At 38.6% G+C, this 17311-nt stretch overlaps 1 protein-coding gene across 1 annotated transcript in view; it reads left to right on the forward strand.

Moving 5' to 3' along the window:
- Window positions 1–3640: 3640 nt before the first annotated feature.
- The window catches only part of sim1.S (SIM bHLH transcription factor 1 S homeolog), a 63930-nt gene continuing 50259 nt past the window's right edge, over window positions 3641–17311 (forward strand). Inside the window, exons 1-2 of the mRNA XM_018265416.2 lie at window positions 3641–3792; window positions 4744–5249. Of these exons, the coding sequence (XP_018120905.1) occupies window positions 5075–5249 (175 nt within the window). The 5' untranslated portion in view covers window positions 3641–3792; window positions 4744–5074. The remainder of the gene's footprint in view (window positions 3793–4743; window positions 5250–17311) is intronic.

Genomic DNA, 17311 nt, shown 5'->3' on the forward strand with positions numbered 1-17311 from the left:
AGGAAACAGCGCACATAGCAGCCAATGTCTGGGAGATGTTACTTTCATTTCCACAAATTGGTACATTTGGGGCATTTTCCTTATTCAGGGAGAAGGATGCTGTGCACAAGGTATCCTTCTATTCCTCCCAGGCAGCCATTTGAAGAGAAATTGGCAGGGGTGTAATGGGCTTCTTATTCCAGCAGGTGTACTGCATCATGTACAGCCTGTGTTACAATGCGATAGATAGATAGATAGATAGATAGATAGATAGATAGATAGATAGATAGATAGATAGATAGATAGATAGATAGATAGATAGATAGATAGATAGATAGATAGATAGATTATAGGTCTGAGCACTATCTCCAAATATTTTGGATATTGATCCAATGGGTTTCCTCCCACACACGGAGAGGTTAACTGGCTCCTGATAAAACTGGTCCTATTATATGTGATTGTGATAGGGGTGTCAGAGTGTAAGCTCCACTGGGCATGGACTAATGTAAATGATGTTTAATTCCTGTAAAGGACTGAGTAAATATGTAGGCAGCAATATAAAGAACAGCTAATAAATAACAAATGTGGAGAAGGGAAAACAAGCAGTTACTATGCATCTATGGGGTCATGCAGTTGTTGTCAGTGTCGGACTGGCCCTCTGGGATACCAGGAATATCGAATATCCCTGGTGGGCCCAGGTATCAGTGGGCCCTCTTGCTTCTACTCATTTGGCCTATTTCATGGCCATTCCCTATTTCTGTAAGAGGCTTAATAATGGAAGAATAGAGTATACTGTAGTATGTAGAGATAAAAGACTAGGAGAATAAAGAGGTTGAGTGAGGAGAGGAGGAATAATAGTTTGGAAAGTGGGCCCATGGTCTAAGGTTTTCTGGTGGGCCCCTGGCATCCCAGTCCGACACTGGTTGTTGTCCATAGTTTCTCTACACTGTTACATGCTGTTAGCGAAATCCCACCAAGAAGTCACCCTTAATTCAATGATGCATTCGCTAGTACATTTCCCTGTGTAATTGTTTTCTTGGTGGCAACAGTATTGAAGGACAATTAAAGAACCATAGTTCAGCTTGTGGATGTGGCTGCTATTTCCTTTAGATTGATAAAAAAAATTAACATTTCACTACAAAGTAGCAGTGACTCGCTTCATTTCGTGCAGATAACTCTCACTGACTAATTAAGACTAAGTGCACATCAATTTTCGGGTTACATCCATTAATCATTTTTTATCCTTCAGATTTCTGCAACCCCTGCAACCTCCTATACATCAGCCCAACCCTGACTGTGCCTTATACCTGCATTAGATAGATAGATAGATAGATAGATAGATAGATAGATAGATAGATAGATAGATAGATAGATAGATAGATAGATATCAAAGATATCAAAAAAGCTGCACAACCCTTAAAGTTTGGTGCACGAATTTCTTTTTAAATAAATATTTATATATCAAAATACGATATATGTATATTTGTGCACTTATAATCTTAACAACTATTAATGTGAATCTTTATTCGTTTTATTTTTTAAAAATTACGCCGTGTTTAACTTTTTTTGTGTTTGATTTGTTTAATTTACTGACTGATTTTTTATTATTCAAAATATCAATTATATGTACTAACCAGGGCTAAATATGATAAGACACAACAACAGCATGTTCTAGTATAGTTGATAATATAACTGTTTTAAGCGAAAATGATTTAATTACAAATGGTGCTCCAAAAACAGATTTTTAATAACATATTAGAAGATACGCGCAACCATTTCGGAATGAGAGCAAAACAAGAATGAACGCGGAGGCACAAGAGAAATGAATACTGTGCAGTGGATTCTGGGTGTGCAGTGAGATGAGAGTGAGAGGGAATATCCACATACCAATGGTATGACAGTATATTACAGACAGTTATGTGGAAAGTTTTCTAGGTGCCCAGTTGCTATACGATAATTAGGCGCAATGTATGAGCTGCCAGGGCTGCATTCACCGCACTTCCAACAGGAATAATATGTGAATGGATGTGCCTAAAACATTTATAGGTGCAGAGCAGTGTTTGTGCCAACAGCATTATTTCATCTGGAATCAGAGCAGGACAGCCCACAGCATGCCGGAGTGCAGGAGGGCAGTGTGGGATGATGTCCATCTACCTCCCTTGGTTTCAAAGATCTAGATTTCAGTGATCTCTTGGTTAGGCCATTTATACAAACTCATGCATTTTTATTTAATTCGTCAAAAAATGCAGCTTTCGGGCCTGCGCTCTAACCCTACCTGCCAATAGCACCGTTGCGCTTCATTCTGACTAGATACATTGATGATGGGACCGAGATTACGGTGCTTAAGGAGGCAGAGCAGAGAGACAAACTTCTAGGTGATTATCCTTTCTAAGGCTGCTCTAGTAGAGTAATTGCTGATTAACTCTTCACACACTCTCAATTCCTCAGTTGGATGGTTTATAAAACAGTGTAGCAGTGGAAGAGACGATTTTATTCACCAGGGCCCACCCCAATCAGCGCTGCGTGGCCCAGTAGATCTGCCCAGGGAGTTAAATTTGAGAATTTATTTCCCTTTGGTGGGAGTCTGCGAGAGCACAGACTGAGCAATAAGTGACTGAGAAATGTATCTCTGTATCTCTCCCTATAGGAGTACTGGATAGCGAGTGAAAATGCCCCACAGCCGTTGCTGTACCTACCATGGAGCACAGGTAGCACAGAGATGATGCTTTTGGGCGCAGATACTGACAGTTGGACAGCAACGTGCTATCGCCTCCTAAATATAGTGACCCAAAGGATGTTTGGAACATCGATCTGTAAGCCCCGAATGGACTGTTTTGGGTGCTCACCTGCTGGTATCGGATTGCGCCTAAGTGAATATGTTGCACTGTGCGCAATGCAGAGCTTTGATTTAAGGCATATTTTTGGCGCAAACATAGAGTCGGAATAATAATCAGAATAAGTACATGAAGGCAAAACAAATATAATCAAACAAAAACATGGGGCAAGCAAGAGACATGCATACATGTGTAACGTTTATAGAACACTTCTTTGATCAACGACTGCCAGTTCCGCAGCACTTTCTTCTGCCTGTCATCTGCTTGCTATGAGAATATGTAGCACAGTAGCAATGACTGTTTTCCCACAGAATCTGATAGTAGAGAGAGGGCATCATCGCCATTTAGTACAGCAGGCCCGTCAGCCAGATAGGATGTGCCAATCGGGTGAGCCAACTATAAATCCCCCTTTCCAGTTATTAATGAACTAGCCCAGTAGCAATAACTCAGTTTACTTTTGCACTGGGCCCCCAGAATGAGTGAATGAAGTAGGTGATACAAAGCTCAGCTGTCAGGAGTAGCGTGTATAACTAACTGCCACCTTCCCGAAGTTACCGGACACCTGTTCACTGTGCCACTGCCTCCCCGACACCTGCCTGGCCTGTTCACTGCCCTCAGATCGCTGGCGTCCACCGCTGCGCCCCCTCAAAACCTTTGAAATGTTCCAGTTCAGGTGTACGGTGTAACACTCTGGGAGCCCACCCTGGGCATTATTCTGGTGCCAGTTCCGAGTCAAGAGCAGGTCAGCCAATGAGTGGGCGTGGAGAGGCGGCAGCTGCCCAATGGCGCTCAGCATGGAGAATGACTGGCAGTGAGGGAGGGTGAGGGGGAGCCGGGGCGGGAATGAAGTTGCAATGAGTGAGGCTGCAAGGAGAAGTTAATGGGCGCTCTCGGCGGACAATTGGCCCTTGTGTCTAACTGCCACCCGCTCCTGACTGCTGCCTACAGGGACACCGCATAGCTCGGGAAAATCGGACAGGTGAGTGGCTCCTTATTGTTCAGTTACTGGGTTACAGCTGGGGCTGCAGGGGGCATGGCCTGAGACCTGGACTTCTCATGTTCTGGGCCTGCTTGGCATGTTGGGATGGGACAGTAGCCCGAATCTTCATATATGTCTTTCCTTGAATCCGCCTTTGTAAAAACCATCAGATTATAGATTCTCTGAGTCTATATCATGCTCAGCATTCCTGTCGCACTCGCACTAACAACAGGTTTCTGCGCATTTTGCCTATAGCGCTTTGCCCAATAGTTCCAGTCGCTCCATCTGTGCGCCCAGCACTTTCCGATTCTTGAAAACTCTGTTATTGTGAAATAAGCAGCAGTGTGTGTGTGTCACAGGTGAGCGGCTTTAACAAAATGTTATGAATGAATAAATTAAATAATTCCATTAACCAGGTCAGCTATGTATCCTGAAGCTTTTTTTTTAAAAAAACTAAATAACAGTATTGCTATATAGCATTGCAAAGAAATGTTGTATAATGGGATGTGTTGCAGGTCTATCTATCTATCTATCTATCTATCTATCTATCTATCTATCTATCTATCTATCTATCTATCTATCATCTATCTATCTATCTATCATCATCATCTATTTCTCTCTCTCTCTCTCTCTCTCTCTCTCTCTCTCTCTCTATCTATACTATCTCTCTCAACTCATTATCTATTTATCTCTCTCTCTCTCTCTCTCTCTCTCTCTCTCTCTCTCTCTCTCTCTCTCTCTCTATATATATATAATCTCTCTCAACGATATACCTATAATCTATCTATCTATCTATCTATCTATCTATCTATCTATCTATCTATCTATCTATCTATCTATCTATCTATCTATCTATCTATCTATCTATCATCTATCTCTATTCAAAGTGAATTGTGAATTAGAAACTCCACCAAATAATTGCCTGGCACTGTGACTTTATTTCTTTGCCAGGGAGCCCCACTGCACTAAGACCTAGGGTCTGACAGAGGGGTGACTATGCCACTGGGAGAAAGACACGAGTGGATTTTGTGACTTTGCCGAGACACATTAACTACAGCCGAAATCGTGTAGTCAAACACCACATTTTGCAGCAATGTCTGGATACCATTCTGGAAAATAATTAATGCTCATATTTTTATGAATCGACCTCTCGAAGAAGTGGTTCTACCATTTTTGTTGATCACTCCCAGCTGAAGAACAATCCTGTTTTGAAATTGTTTTTTTTATTCTTTGATGAGTCTGTGGATTCCCGTTTGGAAAAACAAAGGGTTGACAGAAAGCCATGAAAGAAAAATCCAAAAATGCTGCTCGGACTAGACGGGAGAAGGAGAACAGCGAATTTTATGAACTGGCAAAGTTATTGCCCTTGCCCTCGGCCATCACCTCCCAGCTGGACAAAGCCTCCATCATCCGACTCACCACCAGCTATTTAAAGATGAGAGTGGTCTTTCCTGAAGGTAGGTCCCCACTACACTTTGTTTGCCTTCCTTTCAGCTCAAACTGATTTGTTAAACCTTGTACAAATGTCCCTGGATTTCTCTGAGCTTCACTGAGAATCAACCCTTTGTCCTACAAACTCACCCCACACACTGTACGCCCCCCTGAACCTCTGGTAGGGGTACTGCCCCCCAATGCCTTTGTCTGGAGATCCAAGCACAAGCCAAGATTCTGCTTAAACAAACACCATCCTCTTTGTACAAACAAACTGTAGCTGCCTTCATCTGATGAGCCTTATTCACTAACAGCCTTGCACATTCCCTATTGTCCACACTACACTGCACATTCTAGCATTCAGGCAATTTTATGTCCCTGTGTCTTTTAATTTTTATATATATATATATATATATATATATATATATATATATATATATATATATATATATATATATATATATATATATATTTGAAAATGTCATGTTTGTGGTATAAAATTATAAATGAATAAATATATTTGCAACAAACATTACATTTTCAATTATATAACGTATATTGCATTCATTATTTATTGGCTGTATTATATGGAAATGTTTTATTTTAACACAACGAAAAATTCTTGATTTCTTCAAAAATGCCAATTTCTGTCCATTCATTAGTTTGGAATTTCTCGACCAGACAGAGCGGTGATTTAATGAGCTCGGCCATCTAATGTTCCTCGAGAGAATTGAAGTTATTGTGGTGGGGTTGGGTGAGGGATATGAGCTGACTTGGTGGGTGATTAGGACACCAATTCAGGGGATAACATGAGGGATCTGGGTTGTTCTTCATCCTGTCAGCGCTCAGTTGATAAAAATAAAACTATTGGAAACTGCAAAGACAGCGATGCTCCTAAAAGGATTATTAGCAATGATTTGCCAGCTCTCCCAGTCTCAGTAGGCTGCCTGTCTGCGTGATTTCCAGCAACTCTGTTCAATTATCGGTGCCTATGTAGCTGCTGCTTGATCAAGGGAAGCATATGGTGCTGCTGGGAAGGCTGGGAGTAATGAGGAGAGCCACTAACTGGGCCTGAGTGGGAGGAAGAATGACTGAGTGCACCTGGGAACTGGATGGCACAGATCCTGCAAACCAAGGGACAGGCTCCTAGTCCAAGCACAGTCTCCATACAATAAGCTGCTATACCACTTTTGCTGCTAGACTGCATCTTATACCAACCTAGTACCAATGCCAACACCTGCACATGAATTATACTGAAACAACCCATTGAGCGGGGGACCAGGAAATATTACCTCTAACACGCGTAAAACCTACTACCCCTATCCCTTATCAATTCCACAGTCTATCAAGCTGAGAGAAGTTGCAGAACATACATATCTTATAAGGAAAAAAATAATTCTATGGAGGTTTTAAAAAAAAAATTAGTTTGATTCATCTATCATCTATAATCACTCCTTATCTATGATATTCCCAAAACAAGACAAATTGTACAGTGCTACGCAATATGTTGGCGCTATATAAATACATGTTAATAATAACACTGTAACTATATTATGAAAACATTATTGGTATATGCAGCACTATCTATATGTAGGCGCTCTAGCGATTGCAATTGGTGATTTTTATTAAACACAATAAATGAAGAAGTTGTCATCTGCCAAAAAAATAAGCTATTTTTTTTTTAGGGCGTAACCTAAACCTGGAGAAAATTGACACACAACTGTGGCTCTTTTTTTTTTTTTATATAGGTAAACGATTCAAATTCGATCTAAGCCTTTCTTGGTTATTAATAAAATAGTAAGTTGTATTAAAGGTTCCATATAATTAGGGAAATAAACACCCTTTTATTAAGAACAATTTTTTACAAGTCCATGCCAGTAGTAAAATCACTTAGCATTATTACCAACAACATTTTACTTTTTTTGTAACCGCAGTGAATCGTGGGTAAATGTAATGCAGGTGGCTACAAAAATCTAAACGAACCCCTAAATTATAGGACATTAGGAGCAGCTTTTATAGTAAAGTAGACCTATTTTGCATCCCATAATAAGACGGATAAGCGCAGCTCTTCCAGGTACTCAAGAAGCAACAGTGTCAACGAATACAATCTAAAAAAAAAATAATTTAGGGTTTTTTTTACATAACCGTAAATTTGAATTTAAAAAAAAAATCTAAATATCCCAGGAAAGACGAACTTTTTGAGTTCATCTAAAAATCAATGTAAGGAAATAAAAATGACAGACCAATGTAAAATTACTCTAGCTGTGGTTGGTTCCCTTGTTCTTTACTAGAAGCGAGTGAATTAGTGTTGGGTTACAATGTTTATTTTCGTACACAACTGACCCGCCTCAATTCAGTCCCTTTCTGTTCCAGGTGTTAGTGCCCCCCTTTGAGTGTTAATCCTGATTTTTTTTTTGATGTAGGTTTAAAATTTAATGTGCAGAACTAAACTTCTCAGATTTAGAGATTTATGTGCCAAGGAGCTGATCTCAGATGAATATGTGTAATGTATATTTACCTTGAATTAATTTGTTGTAAATTAAATTTATAGCTTGTAGGGGCTGCCCGACCACCATAAAATGTAATCCGAATTCGCCCCGTATGGTGTAACAGGCTACAAAAACGCGTGGAACTGTTAACTGTTAAAAGCCCTACTACTACTAGCTAGCTAATCAGGGGTTTCCCTGGGCTTTAAGTAAATTCAGAAACCTTATTTAGATACAGGTACCTTTAAAAAAGAGTACATAAATATTCAGGCAATAATATTGAGTAGAAAGTGCGCGTTCCGATGGAATTGCGCTTTGTTTTTGTTTGTAGCGCATATCTGGATGGGTTAGTGCAGATGGGAAGCAGTTTCAGCAAAAATATCTGAAAAGAACTACTCGTGAAATCTGTATGCGTAAATCACTTTTATGTGGTTATTTTTATTCCTGACGAGGAAAGATTTCCATTTTGTAATCTTTGTTCCCCTCGCCACAAAGTCATTATTAGATGTAGTAAATTGTGGAGGCTCAGACCGAGATATATGTTACTTGTCCGGACAATATTTCACTTTCCGAATGTTCATTTTATTTGCTGAATAGCGCCAAGCTATTGGTGTCGAATGTAAGCTCTAGTGACCAGGAGCCTTTTTGTATTTGCCCATTATGTGCCTGCTTATCTTTAAAATAATTTCCCAATATTTGACAGAAGAATTGGAAATGATCGGAAAACGAAAGTTGGATTTATAAACATTAAGGGTTCCTATGTAATAACGCATTATTACATAAGACGCATCGATGTACAGCTTGCCCGGTGTAATACGGTAAAAATACAAGCGAAACAAGTACATTTATTTCGTGCTCACCTTCAGTTCTGGGGAATATCTCTGGCAACTCCCCTTCACTGGATTAATTGACGACAAGAAAAGGCCATGCTAATTGCACGAATAGATCTCTGTGTATAACATCCCGACCAGATAATTACAGCTCTTGATTATTTATTGTAAGGGATTCGTGGCTACTAGCTAAATCGGATTCTTTTCGTGTGCCTCTCTTATAGATAGGAACTCATGTTCTTTAAACAATTGCATTAGATGTCTACCCTACCAAAACAGAGTGCTAGCTCAAGAGACAACCAGAAGCTATAGTAAAGCTCCATGCTTCAAGGTATTGTGTCTATCTATGTATAAGAGACCCAATATGTTTTTAACTTGAAATGTCATGTAGATTAAATGCTTGCACAATCTATGACATCATGCTTGCAAGTGTATCCCCAGAGGTATGCAGAAAGCACAGACTGTCTCTGACTGACTGCTATCAGCCATTAACATGGGAATTTGTAACCTGTGCAACAAGGAGTTCTTGAACTTTCAGAACAAGACAATGAAAAAAGATTATTTTCCCATGGGTTAGTATCCAGCCTGAAAACATGACAGTAATCAGACGTGGCCAGTGACAATTCAGGGCTAATTTTTTCTTGTGTTTGCACTGAAAAATGTTCTGCTACCAAAGGAAATTGTGTCATTGTGTCAACTAGATTTAATTTTCTTTTATTTTCTATCATATTCACTATTCCTGTAGTGGAAACAAAAACTATAGTTACATCAGTAACAAAATGTAGGTACAGAAGCAATGATATATATATATATATATATATATATATATATATATATATATATATATATATATATATATATATATATATATATATATGTACCCCAGGGTCGGACTGGGGGGCCCGGGGCCTACCGGGACTACTTTCCAAGGCCCCCCTCCTTGGGGGCATCACACACGGCTCCCATTGGCGCGCATGTGCAGAAGGCACTGCTCGGCGCCGAAAGAAAACACTTTTTTTTGCAGGGTTTGAGTATCTGAAGAGGGGTCTGGCCCGGCGGGGGCCCATGAGGGTCAGGCTCACCGGGTTTTTTCCCGGTGTCCCGCCGGGCCAGTCCGACACTGAAGTACCCCCTCTTGTAAACTATAAGGATATTATAAATTAGCAAGGAATTTCATGACCATATAAAACATGAGGCCAAAGGTAAATACTAATATCCTCGTATTTTGCAACAGGGGGTACTTTATTTATTATACTACACAAGTTTCAGCGAGTCATCACTACTCAATGTTTATAACTGATGACATCAGTACTCACCATTTATATAGTGAATAAAGTATCCCCTCTTGTAAATTATAAGTATATTACAAGTTACAAAAGAGTCTTGTGACAATATATATATAACACCAGGAGGAAGGCCGAGTGTTTTTATACAGGTCATGGAACGCCGAGGTAACTTCTAATATCCTCATATTTTGCAACAGGGGGTACTTTATTTATTATAATACACCCGTTTCAGTGAGTCATGTGACAGAAATTACATCACTACTCACCGTTTATAACTGATGGCATCAGTACTCACCGTTTATAAGGATATAATTTATAAGATATTCCTGGCTTTTGTGTATTATATATTGTGTATTACTCAAAAAGTTGCCCCTGAAATAAAAAAAAAATACCTGACCCTAAAAAGCAGTGGAGTTCCCGGGCACCATCTCCTGCGGTTCTTTCCTACACGAACCCTGCGGGAGCATGCTCAGTTGGTCCTAGTAAGGAATCGGCTTCGACTGTGCCTGCTCCCGCAGGCTTGGTGTTAATGTTTGGCTTTGAGTCTAATACAAAGCAAGATACATTTATATTGATCATATTAAAGATGGGCTCATTTTCTAACTTAATTTGTACCAGTGCAGTAATCTGCTATATCTAATCACAGTTTTTGCTTTAATTGTTCTTCCTGCAGCTAAATGAACAGTCTAAGCAATGATTGGCTGATTTGCGTTACTGAGAACAAAAGCTTGCACAGCACCCCCAAAAAAGAGGGTAATTAAATAGTAAAGGTAAGGGATCTGGAAACCCGCTATCAAGAAAGCTCTGAATTACGGAAAGACTGTCTGCATTATACTGACTACATTATAATGAAATAATCCAAATTTCTAAAAATTATATCCTTTTTCTCTGTAATAATAAAACAGTACTTTGTATTTAGCACAAAATAATATATATTTCATCCTTATTGTAACAAAATCAACTTACTGGGTTCATTTAATGTTTTTATGGTTTTCTAGTAGACTTAAAGGAGAATTCAACCCTTAACTAAAAAAAACCCTACTCTGCGTAGACCCCCCCCCCCTTAGCCTAGCTGCTAACCTGGGGAAATGCCCTAACTTTTTACTTACTCCTCGGTGCAGATTCATGGATCGCAGTTCAAGGCAGCCATCTTCCGGGTTTTTCGCGTCTTCTTCAGGCGCTTTGGCAGTTTACATCTATTTCAGTGCATGGGCAGTTGTCGCGAACTGGGAAATTGCCACAACTGCGCAAGCTACCGAAGACCAGGAAGATAGGGGCATATTCCCGGGTTAGCAGCTAGGCTGGGGGGGGGGGGCGGGAAAAAGTGGGGCTATGTAAGGTAGGGTTTTTTTAGTTTAGGGTTGAATTCTCCTTTAAGGTATGAAGATCCAAATGACAGAAAGATCCATTATCCGGAAAACCTCTGGTCCTGAGGCATTCTGGATAACAGGTCCCATACGTTTTTTTTGCAAACATTTTTTTTACCTTTTCCAGACAATCATTTTCTCCAGTTCTGTATAAATTGCGCCTCTCCTAATTTTTTTCTTCATGCTTAGGCCATACCCTACATTTGCCAAATACTACTCTACTAGGCCCCAGTCACTGAAGCTCTATAATATATACAATAGCTATTGATAATTATCACTAGAACTAGTACTGTCTCCATATCTGAACAGTCAAGTGGTGAATCAGTGATGCTTTTTATACTTTTCCCATACTCTGCAGGACCCCGCTCTGTAAATGTTACCTCTTATTGTACCCATTATACGCATTAGAGGCCGTATGCCACTGTTAAAAAAGTTATAGTATCTGATGTTGGCCTAATACTAAAGGTTCTAAGGGTGAAAGTGGTTTCTACCTGACAATAAAATGTACATTTACATTCATTCATTCATTCATTCATTCAAAGGCCTAGAAATATGGCTCATGGACTGTCACAGAGGAAAATATCCTTTGCACTGATATATTCTGGACACAAAGCCCAATAACAGGCAATGATTTCAAGGAACCCCCCCCCCCAAAGGAATGATTTTTGGTAATAACACACAGCTAATAACACACAGCTAATGTCCCTTTAACATACAGAAGCTTTAGGACATACTTCTATACACCAGTTTTTAACATTCTTTAACATTCCACAGCTCTGTTTTAGGTAGAGGCCATATTCAAATTAAATTACGTTTTATTTATACTGAAACCCAGAAAACAATCCAGCTTGAATATTATTTATTGCAAACATTCAGTACATCTCCATTAAGGTTAATCTCATAAGGGAGGTTTTTCCACGGGTGCATTTCAGCATGAAGCAATATGTTGGCTGTAATGGAAATTGGGTGACATGACGAATACAAGGAGTTATTAGCCTAAAAATGCCCGATTAGAGTGTTTCATGTCTTATAACTGTCTGTGCTTGAAGATGGTTTCCATTAAACTTATTGGGTAGCTGAATTTTCATCTTGGCAGTTCTCCAAAGGCTGAAAAATGCTGGCGGAGAAACAGCCTAAAGGAACACTAAAGCACTTGGGTACCATGTTAGATTTGAGATTTACTGTATCTCTCTGTAAAGACAGTGCCAATACACCCTAAGATTAACTTATTTGGCAAAGTTCCCATATGAATAGTTCTTTGCCTGATATGGTCACCACCAATGGGGGCAAATTAGGGTGATTCTATTGTTTGTCCCCCAGGCATGTTGGAAATGGGCTGCATTTGTAACTCAATGAGGCTCTACCCTGACAGGATTTGCCAACCATCCCAATAAACATTATCCTAGTATATGATAATGATCAAGTGGCATTGTTTTGCTTCCATACATTTCCTAATAAGTTACCTACCTAAGTTAGAAGGCAGCATTGGTCGTTGTGTGACCATCAGTTCTTAGGGAGGACTTAGGAAGTTTCCCTGCTGCCTTAATGTAATTCCACAATGAATACCCTTGTATGAATACCCTTGTTGTGACACCACACCCACATACAGGCTGGTAAAACTGGCATCTCTTAAATAAGAAAAAAAGAGATTTATGGTAAGATGAGCATTCCTAACAAAGATATAACGCAAGAGAAAATGAACCAATATACTGTTCTAGAAACTGTGTTTCTAGTATATAAACGGAGAGGCAAAAACAATTCATTATTCTCTCTTTTACGTTCATCAAGGAAAACATTAGCAACAACAACTAGCATTGTCTGAAAGTAGGAAATAGTGTGGTTGCTATTGCCTGTTGACCCATCTCACAGAGGCTAGTGAAATCAACTTTGCTTTGTTGCAACAAGGCAGACGTTGGAACAATTAACCGATGAAACTAGATATATTGGCAAGGTAGGCAAAGGAAATTGCTGTATTGACTGCAACACTGTATGCAGGGCTTTGGATGAATGTGATGTTCTATGTATAATGAAATAAACAAAATGAAGGACAAAGCACCATCATACTGTAATGATGATTGATGTTGTTTATTGTTTCCAATATCATAAGCTCTACCTTGAAATCAATCGTATGAGCAAATGATTTCTGAAACGGAATTCTGGAACAAATAATCTATTTTCTGTTGCATTTGCTTCCTGCGGGCTGTGCTTGGACCTGACCCAGCAGGAAGTGCGGAGAACATGGGAAGTAAATAAACAAAAATATTGTTATGATCACATCTATTGTTTAAGTAACTCAGTAGACAATAAATGTATTATTAGATTTTTCTCTAATTTATTCTCACAAATACAAGAACTTATTTTCTTTATTTAAGTATATGCTGAACATCAGGGAATATTAACATTTATATTATATTATAATTTATATTATAATTTATATCATACTATCTGTTTAAAGCTGTTCAAAGCAGACAGCGAACCATGATCAGTGTCAGACTGGCCCACTGGGATAGCCCAGGTGTCTGTGGGCCCTTATGCTGCTAAAGATTTGGCCTATTTCATGGCCATTCCCTATTTGTTTGAGAACAAAGAGGTTAAATAGATGGAATAATAGATTATTGTATGTATAGAATAGAGACTAGGAGAATAGAGATTGAGTCAGGAGAAGAAGAATAATATTACAGAAAGTGGGCCCCTGGTCTATGGTTCTTTGGTGGGTCCCTGGTCTAAGGTTTTTGGGGCGGGCCCCTGGTGTCCCAGTCCGACACTGACCATGATACCTGAAATGGAGGCAGGCAGAGGGGCCTCTCCAGATTTTTCTGGACCTTGTGTGCATTTATGGTTACAACATATAAACCTAATGGCAGTATAACTAGTGCTTATTCAGAGCTATTCATACCAGGAAACTTTCCTAGACAATTTCTTTTCAAGTCTATCTTTTTATTGTACTACTTGCATTTCTACATGCCCGTTATCCAGAAAGCTCAAATTACAGAAAGACCATCTCCCATAGACTCCATTATAATCAAATTATACAAATTTTTAAAATGTATTTCCTTTTCTCTTTAATATTAAAACAGCAGCTTGTACTGATCCCAATTCCCAACTAAGATATCATTAATCCTTACTGGAAGCAGAACCAGCCTATTGGGTTTATTTAATGATTACCTGATTTTGTAGTAGAAAAGATATGAAGATCCAAATTACGAAAAGATCCATTATCCGGAATACCCCAGGTCCCGAGCATTCTGGATAACAGGTCCAATAGCTCTATTACCCCTATATTATGTAATGCACAGATGCCAACTTGCAAATTTTATATTTTAAATTCATCAAGGCCACAACCCATTATGCATTATGCCCCTGGCTATATTCCTGATCAATCTCCCTGCTTTGCCCAACACTGCCATTTTTTCAATGCTTACAACGGTATGCAGGGGGTATGTAGGGAGCAGGAGCTGTTACTGCAAGTGACTGGTTAAGGGGGGGGGGGACAAAATAGGGTGACTCCCAAAGAATCTGTGTGAGGTGATATATATATATATATATATGATAAAACTGCAGGGAATGCATAGTGCTTTGTAAATAAATAGTAACTCTATCAGGGTACGTTTTTTAAAATATATTTTTCCCAGTTGCAATATTTTCAACACAGAAGTAGGGAAAATCAATATAGATATACTGCAGATAAATGTGAAAATGGGCTCTGATCCATTCCTCAGCTTGATCCAAAATGCACAATCAAGGAAGATTCAGTACAAACCAACTGCCAACTCTCTGACAATCATTAATGGCTATTTACCTGTAGTTATTCATTTATTAGTTTTTCAAAGTGTTTCTTCTGTCTAATAAAAGTTAAATATTATTTTATTAGGGCTGAAAGACAAGTAGAGCTAAACAGAAGATTCATACACACAAACCCTATTGGCATTGGAGCTCCTCTGTGACTTAGAATATCCTTTTATTTTAGAAAATAGTATACATTATTTGCTATGTAATGTCCCTTTTAGTAAGGTAGAAATTATCCTCTACACTGAATACATGTTTCAGTAATAGAATCATGTTTGATCCACACTGCATTGGGCCACATACATTAGGCCCTGTGAACATACTGCCCAAGTCTCATTTCTGTTTAAGGAGTGAAGTGTCAAGCTTGGGGTTCTAGTGAACATCGAGTTTCAAGATTCAAAATTCCACAGTTGCACAACTGTTGCCAATATATATTAATTTCTGTCTTGTAGAAAGCAATTAAAATATCATATTATATTATGAAGATGTTCTTATATTACTGGTTCTTGTGATTCAAAGCAAAAATGTTTGGAAGTTTTTCATTAATTTGCAACTGCTAATCTACTAAACTGCTAGGAGGAGATAAAATAATATATACTGATGTTCTTACTTGGTATTGTGGACACTGGTCTACCTACCATACAGGATAGGTATGTCTGTTAATGGCTATATCTGTCTGTCTAATAGTTACTGTAAACAAACTTGTTTGTTGCTGCAGTTCATGATTTTAATCTAATATTATATCTAGCAATAATACACATGTAACCCAGGTCCCATGAGGGATGTACCTGAAACACTGCACAGAACAGAGACTAAGTATCAAATTCACTGTAAACTGATTTTTTCCCCCTATCTGATTTATTATTGCTTGGATCCTTTTCAATCCAACAAAGTCTGAGCCCTAAACTGCTTGTGCAAACAAAGCATAAGTGACATTACAGAGGAAAGAAAAACAAGAGAAAGGAGGTTGACAAGGGTCAGAAAAGTGTTAACCCTTCTCTCTGTAGCCCCTAGCTCTCTAAATCTGTACATTTCTGAGAGACCTAGGCTAGCACCTGCATTCTTACCAAATGTTATTATTAACACATATTTATCAAGTGCCAATATATTCCACAGTGCTGTACAGATTACCTACAAAAAACACAACATATAACAGCTACAAGGAGTAAAGTGGGCCCTGACCAAAAGAATACCAAATAACCAAATAGACTAAGAAAAACTATGCAAAACCAGAGGTTAATAAAAGAAAAAAAAAGCCAAAAAAGGTGTGAAAAATATTTTACACCTAAAAATGGTGTAGCACCTGGTGTAAAACTAAAGTCATATTAATAAAGCACCATTGTGTAAATCAGTGCTATGCATGGCAAGCACAGGAATAATCAACAAAAACAGCATATTTACAAAGGTGTGTTTGTTTATGTTAAACTGAACCTGGTGTAACCCACTGAAGTCACCAGGACAAATTGAGGTGGAAAAAAATTAGAGGGTGAAACAGAAACTGACAGTGGTCACCACTGGCATTCATGTAGCATTCTTCAAGATAACAACCCTTTTTTAACACCAGAATTTTAAACTTTACATGGCTTTATTAAAATATGCTTGATGTCACATAGTGTTCCAAAAATATAATACCACTATTTTACACAGCTTTATAATTAGGAACCTTAGGAAAGTAAATGTTTTAATAAGGCGGGGGTGTAATTGAAAATAGCAACCAATGGAATTTTTGCGAATGTTTAGCGATGTTCGCAATATAAAGTAATTTGCTGGCACATATTACAACGCTAAGAAAAGGTTTGCATTAACACCTGCTCTGGATTTTCATTAAATATTTAAAGGGGAACTATCATGAAAATGAAATTTTAACATAAGCTTTGTCATACCTAAATAAGAAACTTTCTAATTACAATCAATTAAAAAATCAGTATTGTTTCTGAAATAATTGAGTTTATCTTCACTATTCCTCTCTCAGCATCTGTTTCTCTTTATTCTGTCTTCATTCAGGAGTTGGGTGTCGGATGAATGATTCAATATATCTTATAGGGGGCTCCTTTTGCCTAGAAGATGTATTAGAGCTCACTCTATTAAAAGCGCCAGAAATCCTGTCTCTCTACATGCAGGATTTGTGTAAAAGGCTGTTATTTTGTTAGATTTGGACAGGATTTCTGGTGATTTTAATAGACTGAGCTCTAATATGTCTTCTAGACAAAAGGAGCCCCCCTATAAGATATATTGGCTCATTCATCTGACACCCAACTGCTGCATGAAGGCAGAATGAAGAGAAACAGATGCTGAGAGAGGGACAATGAATTATTTCAGAAACAATGCAGAAT

Source organism: Xenopus laevis, chromosome 5S (genome assembly GCF_017654675.1).
Source record: "Xenopus laevis strain J_2021 chromosome 5S, Xenopus_laevis_v10.1, whole genome shotgun sequence".
In the NCBI taxonomy this organism is placed as follows: domain Eukaryota; kingdom Metazoa; phylum Chordata; class Amphibia; order Anura; family Pipidae; genus Xenopus; species Xenopus laevis.